This window comes from Dermacentor andersoni, chromosome 9, assembly GCF_023375885.2.
Source record: "Dermacentor andersoni chromosome 9, qqDerAnde1_hic_scaffold, whole genome shotgun sequence".
In the NCBI taxonomy this organism is placed as follows: domain Eukaryota; kingdom Metazoa; phylum Arthropoda; class Arachnida; order Ixodida; family Ixodidae; genus Dermacentor; species Dermacentor andersoni.
In genome coordinates this window covers 17514095-17531219 of record NC_092822.1, presented here as the reverse complement: position 1 = coordinate 17531219, position 17125 = coordinate 17514095, and the positions used below count along the sequence as shown (strand labels likewise).

Below are 17125 nucleotides of genomic sequence, written 5' to 3'. Positions count from 1 at the left end.
CGCAGCAATCACAAAGGTACAGGTAGTTTCGCGAAAGAGATAAGTTGCCATCCACCGGAATTCAGCACAAAACTAAACCCCCCTGCTTGAATGAAAGAAAACTTGACCTCGTTCGGGGTCCGAAGCTGGGACCAACACCCTAACTCAGGAGCGGTCGCTTTCTGTTCGCTTAGAGTCGTCGACTCTGCCATCTGTTAGCCTCATGGTTAGCCCAGATCGTAGAGCGACCTCACCGGGAAGGTTTTGGTCGCAAGTTTGATCCCCGCGGACCAGGAGTAATTTTTCTTCAACTGCGAAACTTTCTTTCAGAGGAATACCGGTAACGGGGCGCTTCGATCCTTTCTAGCTTCGTGCTATATTTTTGAGTGGATGGTACACACACACACACACACACACACACACACACACACACACACATATATATATATATATATATATTTATATATACTTTTAAGAAACCTTGTTAATGTACCTGTACGAAGTCGAATAAATACTGGACCGTCGCCCAACCATATGCCAACGCCTCAGCCAGTATAAAATAAAAGCTTGCATGTTTTCTTTGTCCCTTTTTCTTTTTTACCGACAGAGGCGTCGGCGAAGGTCCAGCACAGCACTGTATTGAGTTTTGTTCGTCCTACACTGCGTTCTTCACCCAGCTCACGTAGTTATGTCACTAGGTCGCTGCTGTCATATATAAGCGGTCGCGCGCACTCTCACCCTTGGCGAGAGGGAATCCGCCGAAGGCCCTGGCCTGCGCGTTGCTGGCGAATTGGCCCAGGACGAGCTCCAAGTAGTACATGGGGCGACCCAGGACGAGCATGAGGACAATATACGGCACCATGAACGCCCCTGTGCACGGAACAGGAAGAAAATCACAGCGACTTGCTACTGCGTTGAACGGATCAGGGGATAATACACCTAAGGTCTTGTGTAATCGACTCATCGCGAGAGCATCGTACATGTATTACAGTCCGCAACGAAGAGCGCCATTTGCTTTAACATCCTGCCGGATGTTCGCAGGCGCGCAAAGAGCAGACAAGTGCTGAACTAGCACTGGTAAGAATTCTTCAGAATTGATTTTGCCTTTACCGCGCATTTATAGCTCAAGATATAACCCCCATCGCAATACGGATGTTGGCACAAATATCGCACACGTCCGAGTAACCCCGCTAAATCTCTGTCAACGAAAGAGTGCTGACTTGCGCTGCTTGACCAGTCAAGGTCAGCACTCTTCGACGTACCGAAATAGAGCGACAGCTCATGGGACGTCCGTTTCCTTCGGCATGTTCAGTCGAATGCACCATAAGGGACTGCGTCAAAACTGCGATATCGCTTTCGCTGCATGTTATGCACCGACCTCCGCCATTGTCGAAGGCCACGTACGGAAAGCGCCAGACGTTGCCCAGGCCGACGGACAGGCCGATGGAAGAGAGGATGAACTCGATCTTGTTCGACCATTTCTGGCGCTCTACGTCCGCCATGGCAACGGTCGGTCAAGGTAGCTTGACAAGATGGCGGCGGGACGCTGACGCCGTCTTTGGCCTTGCGTCTCCGGCAGACTGCAGGGACGCCGCGGAAACGGGGTCTTCAGCGTGACCGTCCAAAACGCTGCTGCTGGACGGGTTTCGACGCAAGGTGCTGAATCGCCTGCCTGCTCGAATCGATGAGTGACCAGCACGGAACGCACGGCTGAAAACCACGAGCGCTTCTTCTTCTCTGTGCACGGTGCTTTGCCAGCGCGATGATCAATGAGCGACGATGAACGTGAGGTCAAAAATAATAATGAAGACGAATGCAGTTGTTTTTTTCTTCCATAATTGCGATCAACGAGAGAAGTCCAAACGACAACAAGCTTATTTAGAAGTACACAGCAAGGGCCACCTGCAGGGGCAGTTGGTTTCTACTTCAGCAGTTTGCAAAATTCTGCAGCGGTCATTGCTCTTGGCTTGGTCGCTGAAAATTTGCAAGTTTGCGCAGTCAACGAATTATACAGTTTCACATTTTACAAAGTTTTGTAATATCAACTAACCGTGTGTAATACGTATTCAATGAATAAATGTGCGAGGAAGCTGCCTTGACTTTGAACCGGCAGCAAAGACGAACATCGATTGATCCCAAGGACGACGCGCGTGCCCCCAGGATGTCCAAAGAGAATTAGTGAGGGAGAAAGTGATACAGAAAGTTTAATGTTAAGAAAGGCGTGCAGAGTTCTGCCTGAGGTACATTCCTCTAGCCAGCTTAGAGAAGCTGGCGAGAGGAATGTATACCTCAGGCAGACCTCTGCACGCCTTTCTTAACATTCAACAGAAGCTGGCTAGAGGAATGTACCTCAGGCAGAACTCTGCACGCCTTTCTTAACATTCAACTTTCTCCTCCTCTTCCGCGTTAGAGTAAAGAGAGGAGAGACGAACAAGATGGACGACGACGATGAAGACAGAAGGAAGAGCCAAGACACAAGTATACTCATAGCGTAGAGGCCATCGACCATAAAGGCCTGGATGGGTTGAAAACTAGATTGCCCGAATATACCACCCGCTTGAGAACTGTTTTCTGTCGAGACAGGCATATACATTCGCATCGCACAGCTCAACGTCTGGAAGCTCAGCGCGACGCATTGAGTGCGTTTAAGGACGTGTAGGCGCCACTGTCCGCCTAAGTGGCATGAGGACGCACGTGCCACGGCCATAGATTGAAAAATGGCCTATTCCAGTGTTGAATTGCTGGGAAGGAGGTCTGCACGATTCGACACGAGTACATTAATTCATAACACAAACACGACCATGTGTCATGCCTTCTTTAAATGCACTTCTTACCGCTTTGTTTCCATTCCAGTGAAATTGCCAGAATCTAGCATCAAAAAGTGCATAGACCAAATAAAGCGTCATGAAATTAGTCGGGCAGCGGGCGTGGGCGAGCGTCTCAGTGCGCGTTTTCTGCCACTTACCGAACATCGAAGTTCTCACTCCGTAGCAGAAATCATCCTCGCGTCTGTGCTAGCTGCATGCCCGAGTTCTAGCCGATGGCTGTTTGCCGGGTCTAAGTCTCGCGTGCCAAGCTTTGCGCAGCTTCTTGTCCTGCAGCTACCTGTGAATAAGGCTGACACCACGCTCCGTTGCGTACGTCCGGCACTGCGGCACCGGACAGTAGCCTACCATGCTGCACGCCTCCAAAAGCAGCCACCACCTATTATAGTACTTTAAAATGCTGTCAGGCAGATAACCCCCAAGGTGGGAAAACCTCACCACCTAATCAGAACCGCAGCGCAGGTGGGACTTTAAACTTTCGTTTTCAGTTCGCTTCGGCGCTTCCGAAGCAGCCGACGTGATCCCTCATGCCACGTCACGCCGACGGTGGCGCCAGCTCTTCTAATGGTGGAGCTCGCCCCCAATACGGCTGATTAATAGCGTCCTCGATCACCTTGCCCCGGGGTTGCCCCGAAACCAGAATGGTGCGCTTTGCCCCGCCGTGGTGCCGCACTGCGGAGGGTCAACATCGAGGACAAAACTGCACCTTGTGCAGAGTGCTTGCATGCAGCGCTACTTTGCCCCCTGGCGCGCAAAACGTGCGCGAACACGCGCGCGCACATATTTTATTGTTTGCAGATGCTGAGCATCTGCCGCAAGCGCTCGAACCTTGTCAAACTGCGTGCTCCGACATACCTGGTTGCAAGCAAACACCAATGGATTTTATAATTAATCCTGACGACCCGTTCAATGAACCTGTCCACTTTCGGCCGCTCTTCCCAACACTGTTTTTGGACGAGGTCGAGCAGCATGTCGTCTTCGCTGTCAGACGAACTTGAAGAATGCTCATCGATTGCGGCAACTAGCAGCGCTTCCTTTCTCATTGCCGACAAATCCACTAGCTAACTCCGTCAACTCCGTTGCAACGTACCACAGCTATCGGGCCAGAGCGTCCGCGGTTGTGCAGTCGGCAGTTCGCGCGCACGTCGCGCGTCCCGCAGTGCTTGCTGGGATTGCACTCCGGCGCACCGCCGATTTTCTCGGTGCGAGACAAGGCAACGGAAAACCGCTCCAACAGGGTGCGCTTCCGGTGATCGAGGATGGTCAGTGCGCACCGGTGCGGTTGATCGAGGATGAAAGTGCGCACCAAGGCGCCCCGGTGCGCACCGGTGCGGGTGATCGAGGACGCTATAAACTATACTATGCTTACTTCGTATCCACAATTTGCTATCGCAATCGATGCTTCGCCTTTCTGGCGAAACTGTTACTTTATTTTATTGCGATAAAAATTAAGGGACACTCCAAGCGCTTTTTTGCCGTCAGCGTCAAGTTCCGTATATATTAAAGGGACACTAAAGGTTACCAGAAACTCAAGTTAAAGTGGTAGACCAATGTTCTAGAACGTCTAAGGCGTCAATATAATCGCGAACAGAGCTTTAGTAACCGAGAAATTGAGGTAAATGCATGACACGATTTGAGACCCCCCAGCGACATTCCGGTACTAGCCCGATGACGAAAGCACTCCTCATAATTTGTGTTACTAATACTCAACTACTCGTATTAAAAATATCATTTCATTCGATTATAAGACGGAAAAAAATGCTACTTGTCTACGTCTATTCGATTCTAAGAAAAAATAACATTTTGACGTTACCCTTCAGTAATATGGGTGTTCGAAAGGTTTCGTTTTCGCTCGACTCTGCGCGCTCGACTCTGCGCCGCGCACGCTTTGGAGTTTCAGTAGTTTCGTTATCGCGTCGTGCTGTGAGGGTTCTGCTGGCTCGCGAAACTTTCATTTGGAACAAGCAGGGAGAATGCCACGTCCATGTGATGTCGTGGGAAGCCCTCGTTGCGTTCCCGCTCCGGAGAGCCGGTGTCGAGGCCGCCGTCGTAGTACGCAACGACGCCGGCAGTGCGAGCCCTCAGCAGCAGGTCGCGCTCGTCGGTGCTCAAATCGCTGAAGTTGAGCCCAGAGCATCGCGAGCCAATCTGTCGGTGTCAGGGTCCATTGCGACGAGCGTCGAAGTTTGCGTCATAGAATGAAGTACCAGCTTATGGGCGTCTTGCACTGGAGTTTGAGGTATAGTAGGGGCACCTGGTGGCGGTGCGGGAAACGACATCTGGGTCGTGCCAGCTTGGGTCGTATTGAGCCCTGGTTGTGGCGAAGCACGTTTCTAGACCGAGTTTTGCGTCGATTCGCACTTTGTTATGCCCTGTTGCGAGTGCGAAAAGGCTCGTCACTTCTCACAGACCACGCCGACCACGCTGAGAGCTCGCCGCAGCCTATAGTTTAACGAAAACGGACTCTCCGTGTGCCGTGGGACGTAATGTGGGACGTAATTCGTTTCTCCTTCCGCTAGCCACCATACTCGCGCTTTCGCTCTGCTGTCGGCTCTGTCTTGGCTCTGTTTCTGGCCGCGCGTTTGCGTTTTGCGCAGAAAAGCCGTAGCGCCGTCTGCGGACGCCGTTCTACTCACCGATGGCGCAACGTCACTATGAGACCATGATGTCAGTACTCCTCGATCGGAGGGCGGGCGATTTGAACTGCGCTAGAGGTACGCGGACGCTTCAGATCGCATTTTCTCTTAAAATAAGTCCCTCCTTGGCACGAAACAAGCGTTTCGAGGTTTCTGTGATGGTATTTCAACAGTCCACGTTGACTTAATAGTAACCTTTAGTGTCCCTTTAAGAGGAAGCTTTAGCTCGGGTGCTCCTATCTAAATACATGTAAAAGGGGAATTCGTTTTTCTCGGCAACCACTGCACCAAATTTGACGGGGTTTGCTGCATTTAAAACAAAAGCTTAAAATCTAGTGACTGTTGGTTTCGAATTTTCGATTTATGTCGTGAAAATTTTATAAAAATTTCGCAAAAATCGCAAATTTTCAGAAAACGAAACTATCAAGTTTACAACTCCGTAACTCAGCAAGAAAAAATGATATCGCAATCCTGTGAATTGGACCTGATAGCACATCTAAAGCGGACAAAATTGATATGTTACACATGAACCTCAAAAAATGGAGTAATGTGTAACTACAACTTTTGCAGAACCTTCGTAAACAACGTAACAAATTCACGTAAGATGTAAAATGACACATTAAATTTGTCCGCTTTGAATGGTCTAATGGATGCCGTTTACAGAATCGCGATATCTGTTCTTGATGCAGAGCTATTAGCTTGTAAACTTCGTGCTTCTATTTTTTTCAAACGTCAGAATTTTTGAAAACCGTTTTAACAAAATTCAAGCCCTAAATCAAAATTCCGCTTCCAACAGTCACTAGAATTTAACTTTCTCTCTCAAATGCAACAAATTTCATTAAAATCGATCCAGGGGTTATCTCAGAAAACTGTTTTTGCGTTTTTACATGTATTTGAATAGGCCGCGTCGGAGTTGGGCCCGAGCTAAAGCTTCCTCTTAATGTATACGTTGCTATATGCCATGCCATGCTATATGACATGCGGTATATTACCACGCCATTCTATCACTAAAGTTGCTCATACCAGGTTTAAATTCTTGACAAAATTATTCCTCAGAATTTCGAGAATGGTAGTCCACAAGCAAATGTCATGAACCAAAACACCGATGGCGCATGCCTTTTATCCTAAATCTTCTCAGCCTTAAATATTGAAAGCGCGAAACAATAATAGAGCTCAAACTTGAACATGATGTAAATTTATTGGCGCGGCTGTGCATTACTCCCGGGACCGGCCGAGGAAAGAGGTTTGAAACATACCAGATATGAAAAAATGGTGATAAATTCGCTATGAAAACGTTGGCTTTAATTTATAAACATAAACGAGATTTTCAGACGGCAGGGTACAGAGGACCCCTAGCAGGCTAGCACAACGGTTCGCTTTTACTTAGCTTACCTTAACTTAAATACTGCCACTACAACTATACGAATCTTGCACTTCGTATAATATTCTAACAGGTTGCTATCGCGTTCATTGCTTCGTCCTTATGGCGGAACTATTTTTCACAGGTTAACGGAGGGTTAATTTCGCGCAAATTAAGTTTGGGCCAGCCGGGGCAGCGCACTGCTGTCACACAAGACGAGTCAAGTGCCGCAGTATAGTCGCTGAAGTCCGCCGATTTTTGTGATAGCAATTAGACGGACACTCAATGAGCGTTTTCGCGGTCGCAGTGCTATCGCGGGTACGTTGGAGCGTGCTCCAGCAGTACGTCATATATTGGAGAAAGAGATAGATTTAATTGCGGAAACTGGGCCGGGATCTTGCAACGGTTCACTTCAGAAACCCTATGAATAAGATCACGCCAGTCCCAGGCGGCCTCGCTGGTAACACGGCATGTGTTGTACTCAGTGGCGTAGCTAGGTCGTCTGGCACCCGGGGCCCATAGGTCTTCTGTCACCCCCCCCCCCCCGGCTGTATTTGAGGAAGGCGAGGATATCGACAATTTCCGGGTTTCAGCACCGGTACAGCCGCCTTGGATACCGCGCACGGCCCCCGGGTACCCCTCTCCTTCGCTTTCCTTCTCAGAGATCGCGAATGCAGCAGCTATTGGCAGCGAGGAGTTAGGGAGTCGCCATCTACCGGAAGCGCCTCGCTGGCGTAGTATGAGGGATCACGCGGCGCGCTCCTCATAGGTTTGGTGTCAGCGTTCACTGAAAACACCACGCGCGAGCTCGCCCGGACATTTCTGTCAGTACTTTCGAAACGAGAGAAGGTTTTTACTGTCTAAATTATAACCTTGGGCAAACTGAACGCACAGAATCGTTTACAGACGCTATCTCTTTACCGTATACGTAGACTTAACGCCACTGTGCGCGGTCGCCGCGATGGAGTCTCCCGAACCGGCTTCTTGCGTGAAAGGTAGGCAAACGCTGAGAGCAAACTATGTGAAATATGTTCTTATAGTGTTTGTATAACTAAATGGAGCGTAATAGAATGAAGCCTCAATGCAGCGATCGCACAGCTTCACAGCGACCGACTGCGCGTCTGCATGCTTGTCCGCGCACTGTTTCGCTTTCGCCGCGTGCGCGTTTTCGCTCCGTGCCATGAGCTTTAGGCCGCAGAATATGAGCATTTGACAGTATACAAGCAACTATTTCATAATTTATAATTTCATTTTAGAGACTTCGACGCCTACGGGGATTGTGATGCGCCGTCGCGACGATTCAATCTTTTTTCTTTCTAAATTCTTGGACGTTTCAATATTATTTCTCGAGTTGCGTCGCACTATATGTTTATCGGTGTTCTCAGCCTGCGATTTCCCGCTGCTTCCTTTTTTGTAATCCAGTGCATTATTTCATAACACAAACATGACCATATGCCAGGCTTTCTTTTTAATGTGCTTCTTACCGCTCCCTTTCCACTCCAGTGAACTTGCCAGTATCCGTAGCATCGACAAGTTCATAGACCAAACCGTCACGGCATTAGTCGGGCAGCGGACGCGGGCGAGCGTCTCAGTGCGCGTTTTTCGAACATCGCAGACCCGGTGCCGTAGCAGAAATCTTCCTCGAGTCTGTGCTTGCTGCATACCCGACTTGTAGCCGATGACTGTTTGCCGGTTTTATGTTTCGCGAGCCAAGCTTCACGCAGCTTCTTGTCCTGCGGCTACGTATGAATAAGGCTGACACCGGGCTCCGTTGCCTACGTCCGGCACTGCGGCACCGAGCTGTAGCCTACCATGTTGCGCGCTTTCAAAGGCAGCCACTACCTATTGTAGTGCTTTCAATCATTGTAAAGGAGACACTCGAAGCGGGAAAATCTCGCCACTAAATGAGGACCGCAGCGTACGAGGGAACTTGAACTCTCGTTTCCAGCTCGCTTCGGCGCTTCCGAAGCAGCCGACGCGGCCGCTATGTCCACGTGATCCCTAATAGCACGTCACGCCGACGGTGGCGCCAGCTTTTCCAGTGGTGGAGCTCGAGGCCAATACACGCAGTTTTTTCTGCGCCAAATAACACAGTGTGCTGTACTGATAACTTGTGATAAGCGCATATGCACATCTTCTGTCAGACTCTAAGGCTTGGCAACCAATACAAATGCGGCATCGTGGCATATACGGCTCACGTCACAAGTAAAAAAAAATGTAATAAAGTTTTAATTACCAATTTCAGCGGCAACATTTGCAAAACTGAAGGCCGACATTCATATCTTCCCCACAACAACTTCACAAAAATTCTCGTAGGTAGTATGGCCCGCAGTATTTTGGCTGTGGGCAGCCCTGAACGAAAACGAAAATTAAATGTTGTCTCAGTGACACTGATCTCCCCACCATATTAGAAAAACAGAAAACGCCACGTGCATCCTTGCTGCGCGGGCGCCAAAGCTATGAGAATTACGAGTTCTCTTCATTCTACTCAATAAAGACTTGTTTTTATTTGCTGCTATACGGACAAACGTGATTATCCGAGCTGCGGTACCACCAAAAGGTTGGGAACAGAATAGAGCACGCTTCGCGGCGATTCTCGGCGTCACCATAAAGAAGAAAAGACCGCGATGAAGCCCGTGCCAGCGAAACCTGTTGGTCTGCGCTCGCAATGGAGAGGGTTGAGGGATCAACATCAGTGGTCCACGATTTCATATTTCTTTCGCTACTGCCATACTGGGCCCCTCCCGCCGTGCCAAAGTACTGTAGGTTCTAGCACCCAAAACGATTTTGTTTCAGAAGTTTTTGTTGAGTTAATAATATCACTTTGAGACCTCAATTCTTGAAATTGAAGTGCTTCCTCTATAAGTACTAATTAAGGAATTATTAAGGCTATGGTTATTACTTACCTGCCATATTTTTCACGCTACCGAATTCCTAGAAATCACAAAGACACATATCTTCATAGAATATGGGGAAATATCCATACAAAATTCACGTTTTTTTGTTGTAAAATTCTGTGCAGCTGACACAGACACTGTACTTGTGACATGAAGTCACACAACAACAACAGTTTTCTGAAACTTTCGAGATAGGAAGGAAACCGTGAAGCATAACGGCAGGTTTCGCAGCGGTTTCTCGGAGCGAGCGGGAGAGGGGAACTAAAAGCGAGCTGAACATCGCGGCGCCCGCGACTATATACAGCCTGTCGAGTCATACGCTGCCAAACTCTTCGGCCGCACTGTGTCTGAAAACGATCCAGAGAATCCCATTCGCGACTTTTGACGGCTGTACTTATGCAACGTCGCTCTCAACGAACGCTTCGCCGTAAACGCGAGCGCCGGGCCAAAGCCACTGTTGCATTCTCACCGCTGGCACCAGTTGTTGCATCTGGGTCGCAAGCCCCAAGGCTAGCGTTGGCCTGGCGGCCTGGGGCACAGCTTGAAGCATCCGAAGGTCCTGGCAAAGAATGAGTCGACTGCTAACAGAACAACTTGTTTATTCTAGCATCGCAAAAGAGCGGCCGGTCAGGTCGACCGAAGTGGAGAGACGGGAGAGCACGTTACTCGACGAAAGAAATAGGAGCCTCTCCCTTGGCTTCCGGGGGCAGCTGCTTTTATACTCTCGGAGTTGAGGGCAAGAAGGAACGCGTCGATAGAGGCGCACGTGACGGCGGGGCCCGGACACGTTGAGACTAGAAGGTGACACATCCGCCGGGCCGGCGCCGGTCAGACCTCCTCGCAGTTGGGGAGCTCCTCTCCCCGGCTGCCGCGCTTTGACAAGCGTGGGCACCAACATGCACACACACACACACGCACACTGGAAGACACGTGGCATGGAAACATGCCTGGATGCGCATGGCAGGAGGCGTCGCGGCAGCGCTGAACGGGCCAAAATGTCCGCCACATTGAACGAAGCCCCGGCGTCCGTTGCATCCGCGCCGGCTATACCACGCGTCGTAGGCGAAACGTAACACCACCTAGAAAAAGTAGGTGGCTTTGGCCGGGCGCGCTGGTTGAACGCCCTCTTTCTGCGGTCTTTGTTCGTCTTCGATGCGCGTTCTGAACGGAAGACGGACCCAAGAGCCTCAACGCCAGACAACGCCTGACTGTATGTTTAGCGACGCCTGCTCCCCGCATGGACACACGGCACGAGCGCACCCCACATGAAACATTTCGCTAAGGCGAGTAGTTTAGCGACCATTTTGCGAATAAAATTTTTAGCCCGCACATTCGAGCAATTATTTCGTGGGGTTTTGATAGAGGCGCAGCCGACAATTATGCGGCGCAACGCATCGGGTACATGAGCTCGGGCAGCTGGATACTGGACCATTCTTTGCCATTTGCGCCTAATCAAGCCGGCGGAAAGAAGGGTGTCATCAGGCGCATGACACCCCCCCCCCCCCCCACTGGACCCTTGCACCCGGGGCCCACGGCCCCCCGGCCCCCCCTGTTGCTACGCCACTGGTTGTACTGGAAATCAAGTGATTCGAGTTTCGGACGCGCGCGTCATAGAGATAGACAGAACGATCGTTGAATAAATAACGTAAGCCGAAGGCTTCATCTCCTTACTGCCGGGGTGACGCCAGCAGGTGAATCATCTATCCAGGATTCTTTTAGTCCATCAGACCAGACCGTGCTCGTTTATTCGTTCATTATGTATAGTCAACCACAAAATCGTACGGAACCCGAGATCTGAGGAAAAAAAACTGAATACCAGCGCAGTCTAGTATTAGCATTTACAGCCTCTACTAGTATATATGAACAGCACTGTGATCTTCGGTCTTACTGACTACCGTTATATGCTGCTCGGAAATTGAACGTTTTCAGAGATCCCGTAGTTCGTAAACTTTTGTGGTTGACTGTACAATTCAGGCGAATTTCCGCCGTCGTCATGGGCTTCGCCGTAATTGAATTCTGGGGTTTTACATGCAAAAACCACGATTTGATTATGAGGCGCGCCGTAGTGGGGGACTCCAGATTAATTCTGACAACCAGGGGATCTTTAACGTGGCCCCAATGCACAGGACACGAGCACTGTTGCGTTTCGCCCCCATCAAAATGCGGCCGCTGCGGCCGGGATTTGATCCCGCGACCTCGTGCTTAGCAGCGCAACGCCATAGCTGCCAAGCCACCGCGGCGGATCGGCGTCGCCGTGATGTTCCCTATAAAGTCCACGTGCGATAACATTGCGACCGCACGCTGTGGGTGCGAGTGAAAGAGAGAGAAGTGGTTCTTGTGGGAAAGGAGGAAAGGCTGGCACTATCTTCTGCAACCCATGCGGGAGCACGGCTCAGCGCCAGCAGGGTCGGGGAGCTGGGATTAAAAGAAAGAGAGGGTAGGAGGGAGAAAGGTAGAGGGTCGTCCCAGCAGCATCAGAGCAGCCCGACCGGGAGGGCCCAGTGGTTTCGACCGGAGGAGCAGGATGGAGGCAGACCGTATAAGAGGTGGCCCAGTAGAAGTGAAGTAGTGGCGGATCAGGAAGCCCGAGGTGTTGGGATGGCGGTTAGGCAGCTTTGTAGAAATTTCCTATAGTCTCGCCGAGAGCCCCGACGAGTCGAGGTACTCGACGACACTTAGGAAGGCCGGTAGCTGATTACGACAGGGGAAGAGGATATCTTCCTGTCGTGAACATGGGAGCCCCAGGCGGTGGAACTCTTGCAGAAGTCGGCCGCGGTGTTGCAGGTGAGCAGGGCAGGCCAGCAGGAGGTGCTCCAGAGTGTCTGGTTCACCACAAGAGACACAGGCTGGCGAGGTGGCTTTCCCAAGGCGGTGCCGGCGGGCTGCCGTCCAGTAGCAGCCAATTCGCAGTCGGAGCAGCAACGAGGCATCCCTTCGTAGGAGGCCGTGCTGTGGAAGAGGCCGTAGAGGCCTTCCCAGGGATACCCGTTTGTCCGGGTGGCAGGCGATGATGTGCCGGCGGAGCCTGTGTCTCGAGAAGTCTGCGGCCGTTACAGCAGCGCTGAGGGGGACGCTTGAATGGCGGGCACTTTTTGCAAGCATGTCCGCCTCTTCATTGCCCGGGATCCCCACGTGTGCCGGTAGCCAATGCAGGGATAGTGAGTATCCTGCGTCCTGAAGGGCCGTCAGTCTTGAAGAGAGCAGCGCAACCCAGGGTTCTGCAGGCAGAGCCGCTGCTCAGTATCTTCTGCGACTCCAAGGATACCGCCTTGGAGTCGCAGAAGATGGCTGCCGGGATCGCTAATAGCTCCTCTGCAAGTAGGTCTACAGCAAGGTGGAGTCCTGCTAGCTCTGCTGCGGTAGAGCTTGCATGTCCCGGGAGACGGCACAGCTTGCTCTTTTGTAGGGCCGGTGCAACGCAGGCTGCTGTGGATGAGCCCGTCTCCGGTATCACGGATCCATCGACGAAGATGTGAAGGTGGTCCCCAAGTCTCTCTTGGAGGAGAGAGGCTGCAGTCTGCTGTAGGGCACATGCTGGGGAACGGTTCTTCGATACACCTGGCAGCTCCGTCGAAATAGGGATTGGTGGCCGATGCTGTACAGCGTTTGCAGGCGTGTCCCCTATGACTTCCTTATAGAGGCCACACAGCCGTCCCATGTGTGATGCTGGCCGGGAGCGTAGGCGGGTCAGGAGTGCTTGACCATCTGCGGCATGGTGTAGGCGATCAATGTGTCGTAACCCCTGTTGCAGGAAGAGTAATGACAGGGGCCAGGCACCTGCCTCAGCCAAAGTGGCGGCCACTTGTGAGGTTCGGGGAACGCCAAGACAGAGCCGAGAAGGATGGTGGCTCGATTTCGTGCGCGCGAAGGAGGAAAGCGGGGAGGAACCGCCGTCGTCAATCGTGCGAAAGGAAACGAGGGGGAGGCGTGGTACTCCGGCGACGGATGCGTATGGCGCGGGCCCTGCTTAAGGGCGATCTCAGATGAATAGAGTCTAGGCGCGCCGAAGGCTGGTGAGTTCGTGTATGCTGTTCTCGCCGCTTAGTACGCGTTGAAGCGAGAGGCAGCACGAAGGGCAATTCACTCGCTGCTGCTGCCGGTGATCCTCACGTAAGAGTTTTGACAGCCAGTGTATGTGTAAACACATCAAGCGAGATGTTTGCCAGTGCGCGCGTGATAGCATGCTTAATTTAATTAGTTAATTAGTAAGCGAATGTTTACAAGTTTGCCCTGCCGATAAAACTATTATCCTTACCTCGTATAGCTGTCCAACATTTTGCCATCGCAAGCGATGCTTCGCCTTCTGGGCGAAACTGGGATATTTTCTCTTTCCTCCGTTGTTGGAGCTCAATCACTGGATCAGCTGCTGCTGGGAGGGCAGGCCGAGAAGGCAGATTCCATGACGCGCGCCGACTGCTCGTATGCCCAACATGATGAAACGCGTACTATAGGGCGGGAGGTGAGCGGCGATGAGCGCGCGGTAACCATTATCAAGCACTCGCTAGCTTGTGTGTGCATGTGTATGGGATGGGGGAGGGGTTGCGCGTCTCCTCCTCTGCCCCATCCGTGGCTGCGCAGCGTGTCCGCGCGGCTGAGTCCATGCCCGAGCCAATGCGTCGTATCTTTTGGTAATCTGCGGCGGGTGCAAACTTTCGGGGAACCGAAATGGCTCGTCGCTTCGTACGCGCTGCTTTCCCGAGCGCCTACCTTTAGAAGTCGCATAATCTCAAGTGTCGAACACACGTTGAAGCGAGAGGCAGCCTCAAGCGTTCGTTTCTCGATGCCGGCGCTCTTCATCACGCCACCGTTGCGACAGTGATCGTTCGCGGTCATCGAGTGAGATTTGTTCATTGTTCATGCTTGCCTGTACACACGTAAAACCATGCTTGCTAATTATTAAGCGAATGTTTATTGCAATTTATACGGCCGATAAAAGTACATTTGCTTCATGTAGTCGTCTAATACGTTGCTATCAATGCCTTCATTACGACATGGCCATCAGGGTTCTGGTGTCGGTTTGAGTATGTGGGGGCGGGTAATGATGAAACCCTTGTATATGCTTGCTTTCTTTGCTAAATCATCCTTCTCCCACTTGCAACTGGTCAGGCTAATGTGTTACGGATCGCCCAAATGATGCCGATAGATTAGACACGAACCGTACACTTCACTGACCACTGCCACCGCAAAATTTGGTTGTCTGCTGGTAAGCCGCGGGGACCGATTCTTGTGCTAGCGATGGTCAACGAACACAGTTCGTGTCCGACCACGCAGCATCTTTTTCGGCGATCCGTAACATCAAACGTGTAGTTAGCATGACCATGCACTTCGTCAATAGCGTCGGACTCGGAACACGTCAGGAAGACATCGCGGACGGACTTTGGTCCTCGGACATCGTCTTCGCAAGGTACACCCCGGGTGAAAAGGCCACCTCATTTCGAAGCCTCCTAAGAGATTTCGGACATTCCAGGAAGATGCCGGAAAAGAAGCAGGCATGAAGAGGGTACACATGTCCCGCCAGAGGAGAAATCCGAGTGTCTTCCTCTAAGCATTTCAGTTCACAAGAGAGAGAGATAAACGGTATGGGAAAGGACGGGAGGTTAACCGGACGAGATTCTGGTTTGCTACGCTGCACTGGGGGAAGGGGAAGGGAAAATGAAAGACGGGAAAAACAGCACACCTGCACCCAATGGTTTGTCTATGAATACATTAACAAATTTGCAGCATTTCTTAAGTGTAACAGCGCCAGGGTAGCTGAGCACAAGCCACGCTGTCGATGTCGGATCACTGTCAATTTTACTTTGCTGAACACCGTGAGAACGAATAAGACTATTCTGCAGGTCTGGCTTAATTTGAGTGGTACTGTTTGCCACTTTGACAGTGGAGACTCGAGCTATCCATTGCCAATTTTACTGCAACACGTACTAGCTTCCACAACAGCGGTTTCAGTTAGCGGCTGTAAATGCATCCTGCAAATCTGAGGGATGCAAAGTTATTGCCGAGGAGCACACACCTACAAAACCGCCAACATAACTCAATATGCTGCAATTGTAGGACAGAATATCACAGCAACTGCACAGAATATGCGCAGCTACCAATAAACACAGCAGTAAGGAAATCCTGATTTAATACCGTATTTACATGCTTGTAAGTCGACTCGAATCTAGGTTGACCATCCAAAAGTCTCATGCCTCAAAGGGGAAAAAAAAAGTGCAAGCGCATTTAACACAAGAGAAATTTATTGATGTGGTTGCTGAAGACTACCTATCATCACTGGAGTTGTCCTCACTGGTGCTACTGCCGTCATAGCTGCTGTGGCCTCACAGCACGTCGTCATCAAGTGAGAGTCTACATTTGGCGAACGACCGCACCACCACATCGCACGGTACTGCCGCCCACGCAGAGGACCAACCCACACACAGTAGCCACGGAGGCCCTCCTGACACGCCCGCTTGGGGCAAGTTCGCGGTTTTCTGTGGATATACAGTCGTTGTATTCACGGCGTAGCAGGTCCTTAAAAGGCTTGCTGACCCCCACATCAAGAGGCTGGAGCTGCCCCATCAAGCCACTGGGGATTATGGACATGTTGGTGCGCTCCTTGTGAAGTACCGCTTTCACCTTGTCGGTGAGGTGGCCCCGGAATGAGTCCAACACTAGCAGGTTGAGGATGGCTCTCTTGAGGGATGCCCCGGCCTCAGGAGCCACACCAGACAGTACCACTCCACTACGGTGTCATCTTTCATAAAGCCCTTTGCATTCGCCCGTACAACGCCTTTAGGAAGTACTTCTTTAGGCACTGTCTTCCTATTGAACACCATGTACGGGCGAAGCTTGGTGCCATCTGCCAAGCACAACAGTAAAACACAGCTTCGTTGTGAGCAGACTTACATTGCGCACTACCTTAACGCTCACTGTTGTATTGCTGGTGATGTCAAAGTATAAGGGAGTTTGGTCAGCATTGCCGATCTGGTCAAGCAAATACCGTCAGGAGTCGCAGAGTTTCAGACAGTGCCTAGGGAAGGTGAGGACCTTCTCCTCGTATGTGGCTGGCAACTTTGGGCACACGCTGGTGCGTCTACATAGGGAGAAGCCAGCCCTCTTCATAAATTTAAATGCCCAGGCCCCGCTAGCTCTGAACTGAGTCCATGGTATCCTTGCTTTCGAAACGAAGACATGGGTTTGTTGCATGATCATTTCACATGTGACCAACAGTGATCGATTGCGTAGATCAGTATCATATGCCGCAAGCTTCGTCTTCAGCTCCAGAAAGCATCCTGACTTAGGCCCGCGAAAACCAGGGCGCTTGGAGTCTCATGAGAAAATTCCCTCGCGCTGAACCCGCCACTGCCGCACCACACGTTCACAGACTACGAACTTGCATCCTGCTGTGCACTTTAGTTTCCTCGGTATGGAGGACAGCAGCCCATTTGA

The 17125-nt window shown here is 51.1% G+C and overlaps 1 protein-coding gene across 7 annotated transcripts in view; it reads right to left on the bottom strand.

Annotated features, from left to right (window-relative positions):
• Positions 1 to 17125, bottom strand: part of LOC126527130 (sodium- and chloride-dependent glycine transporter 2-like) — a 107095-nt gene that overhangs the window by 88930 nt on the left and 1040 nt on the right. For 5 of the 7 annotated variants that reach the window (XM_055068573.1, XM_055068575.1, XM_050174880.2 and 2 more), the window contains exons 1-2: positions 1358 to 1943; positions 718 to 849 (exon numbers count right to left, since the gene is read on the bottom strand). The exons of 1 other annotated variant lie outside the window; for it this stretch is intronic. In XM_055068573.1, coding sequence (XP_054924548.1) covers positions 718 to 849; positions 1358 to 1481 — 256 coding nt within the window. In that variant the 5' untranslated portion in view covers positions 1482 to 1943. Of the gene's footprint in view, positions 1 to 717; positions 850 to 1357; positions 1944 to 17125 lie in introns of those variants that run through there. One more of the 7 variants, XM_055068571.1, reaches the window with a different exon arrangement.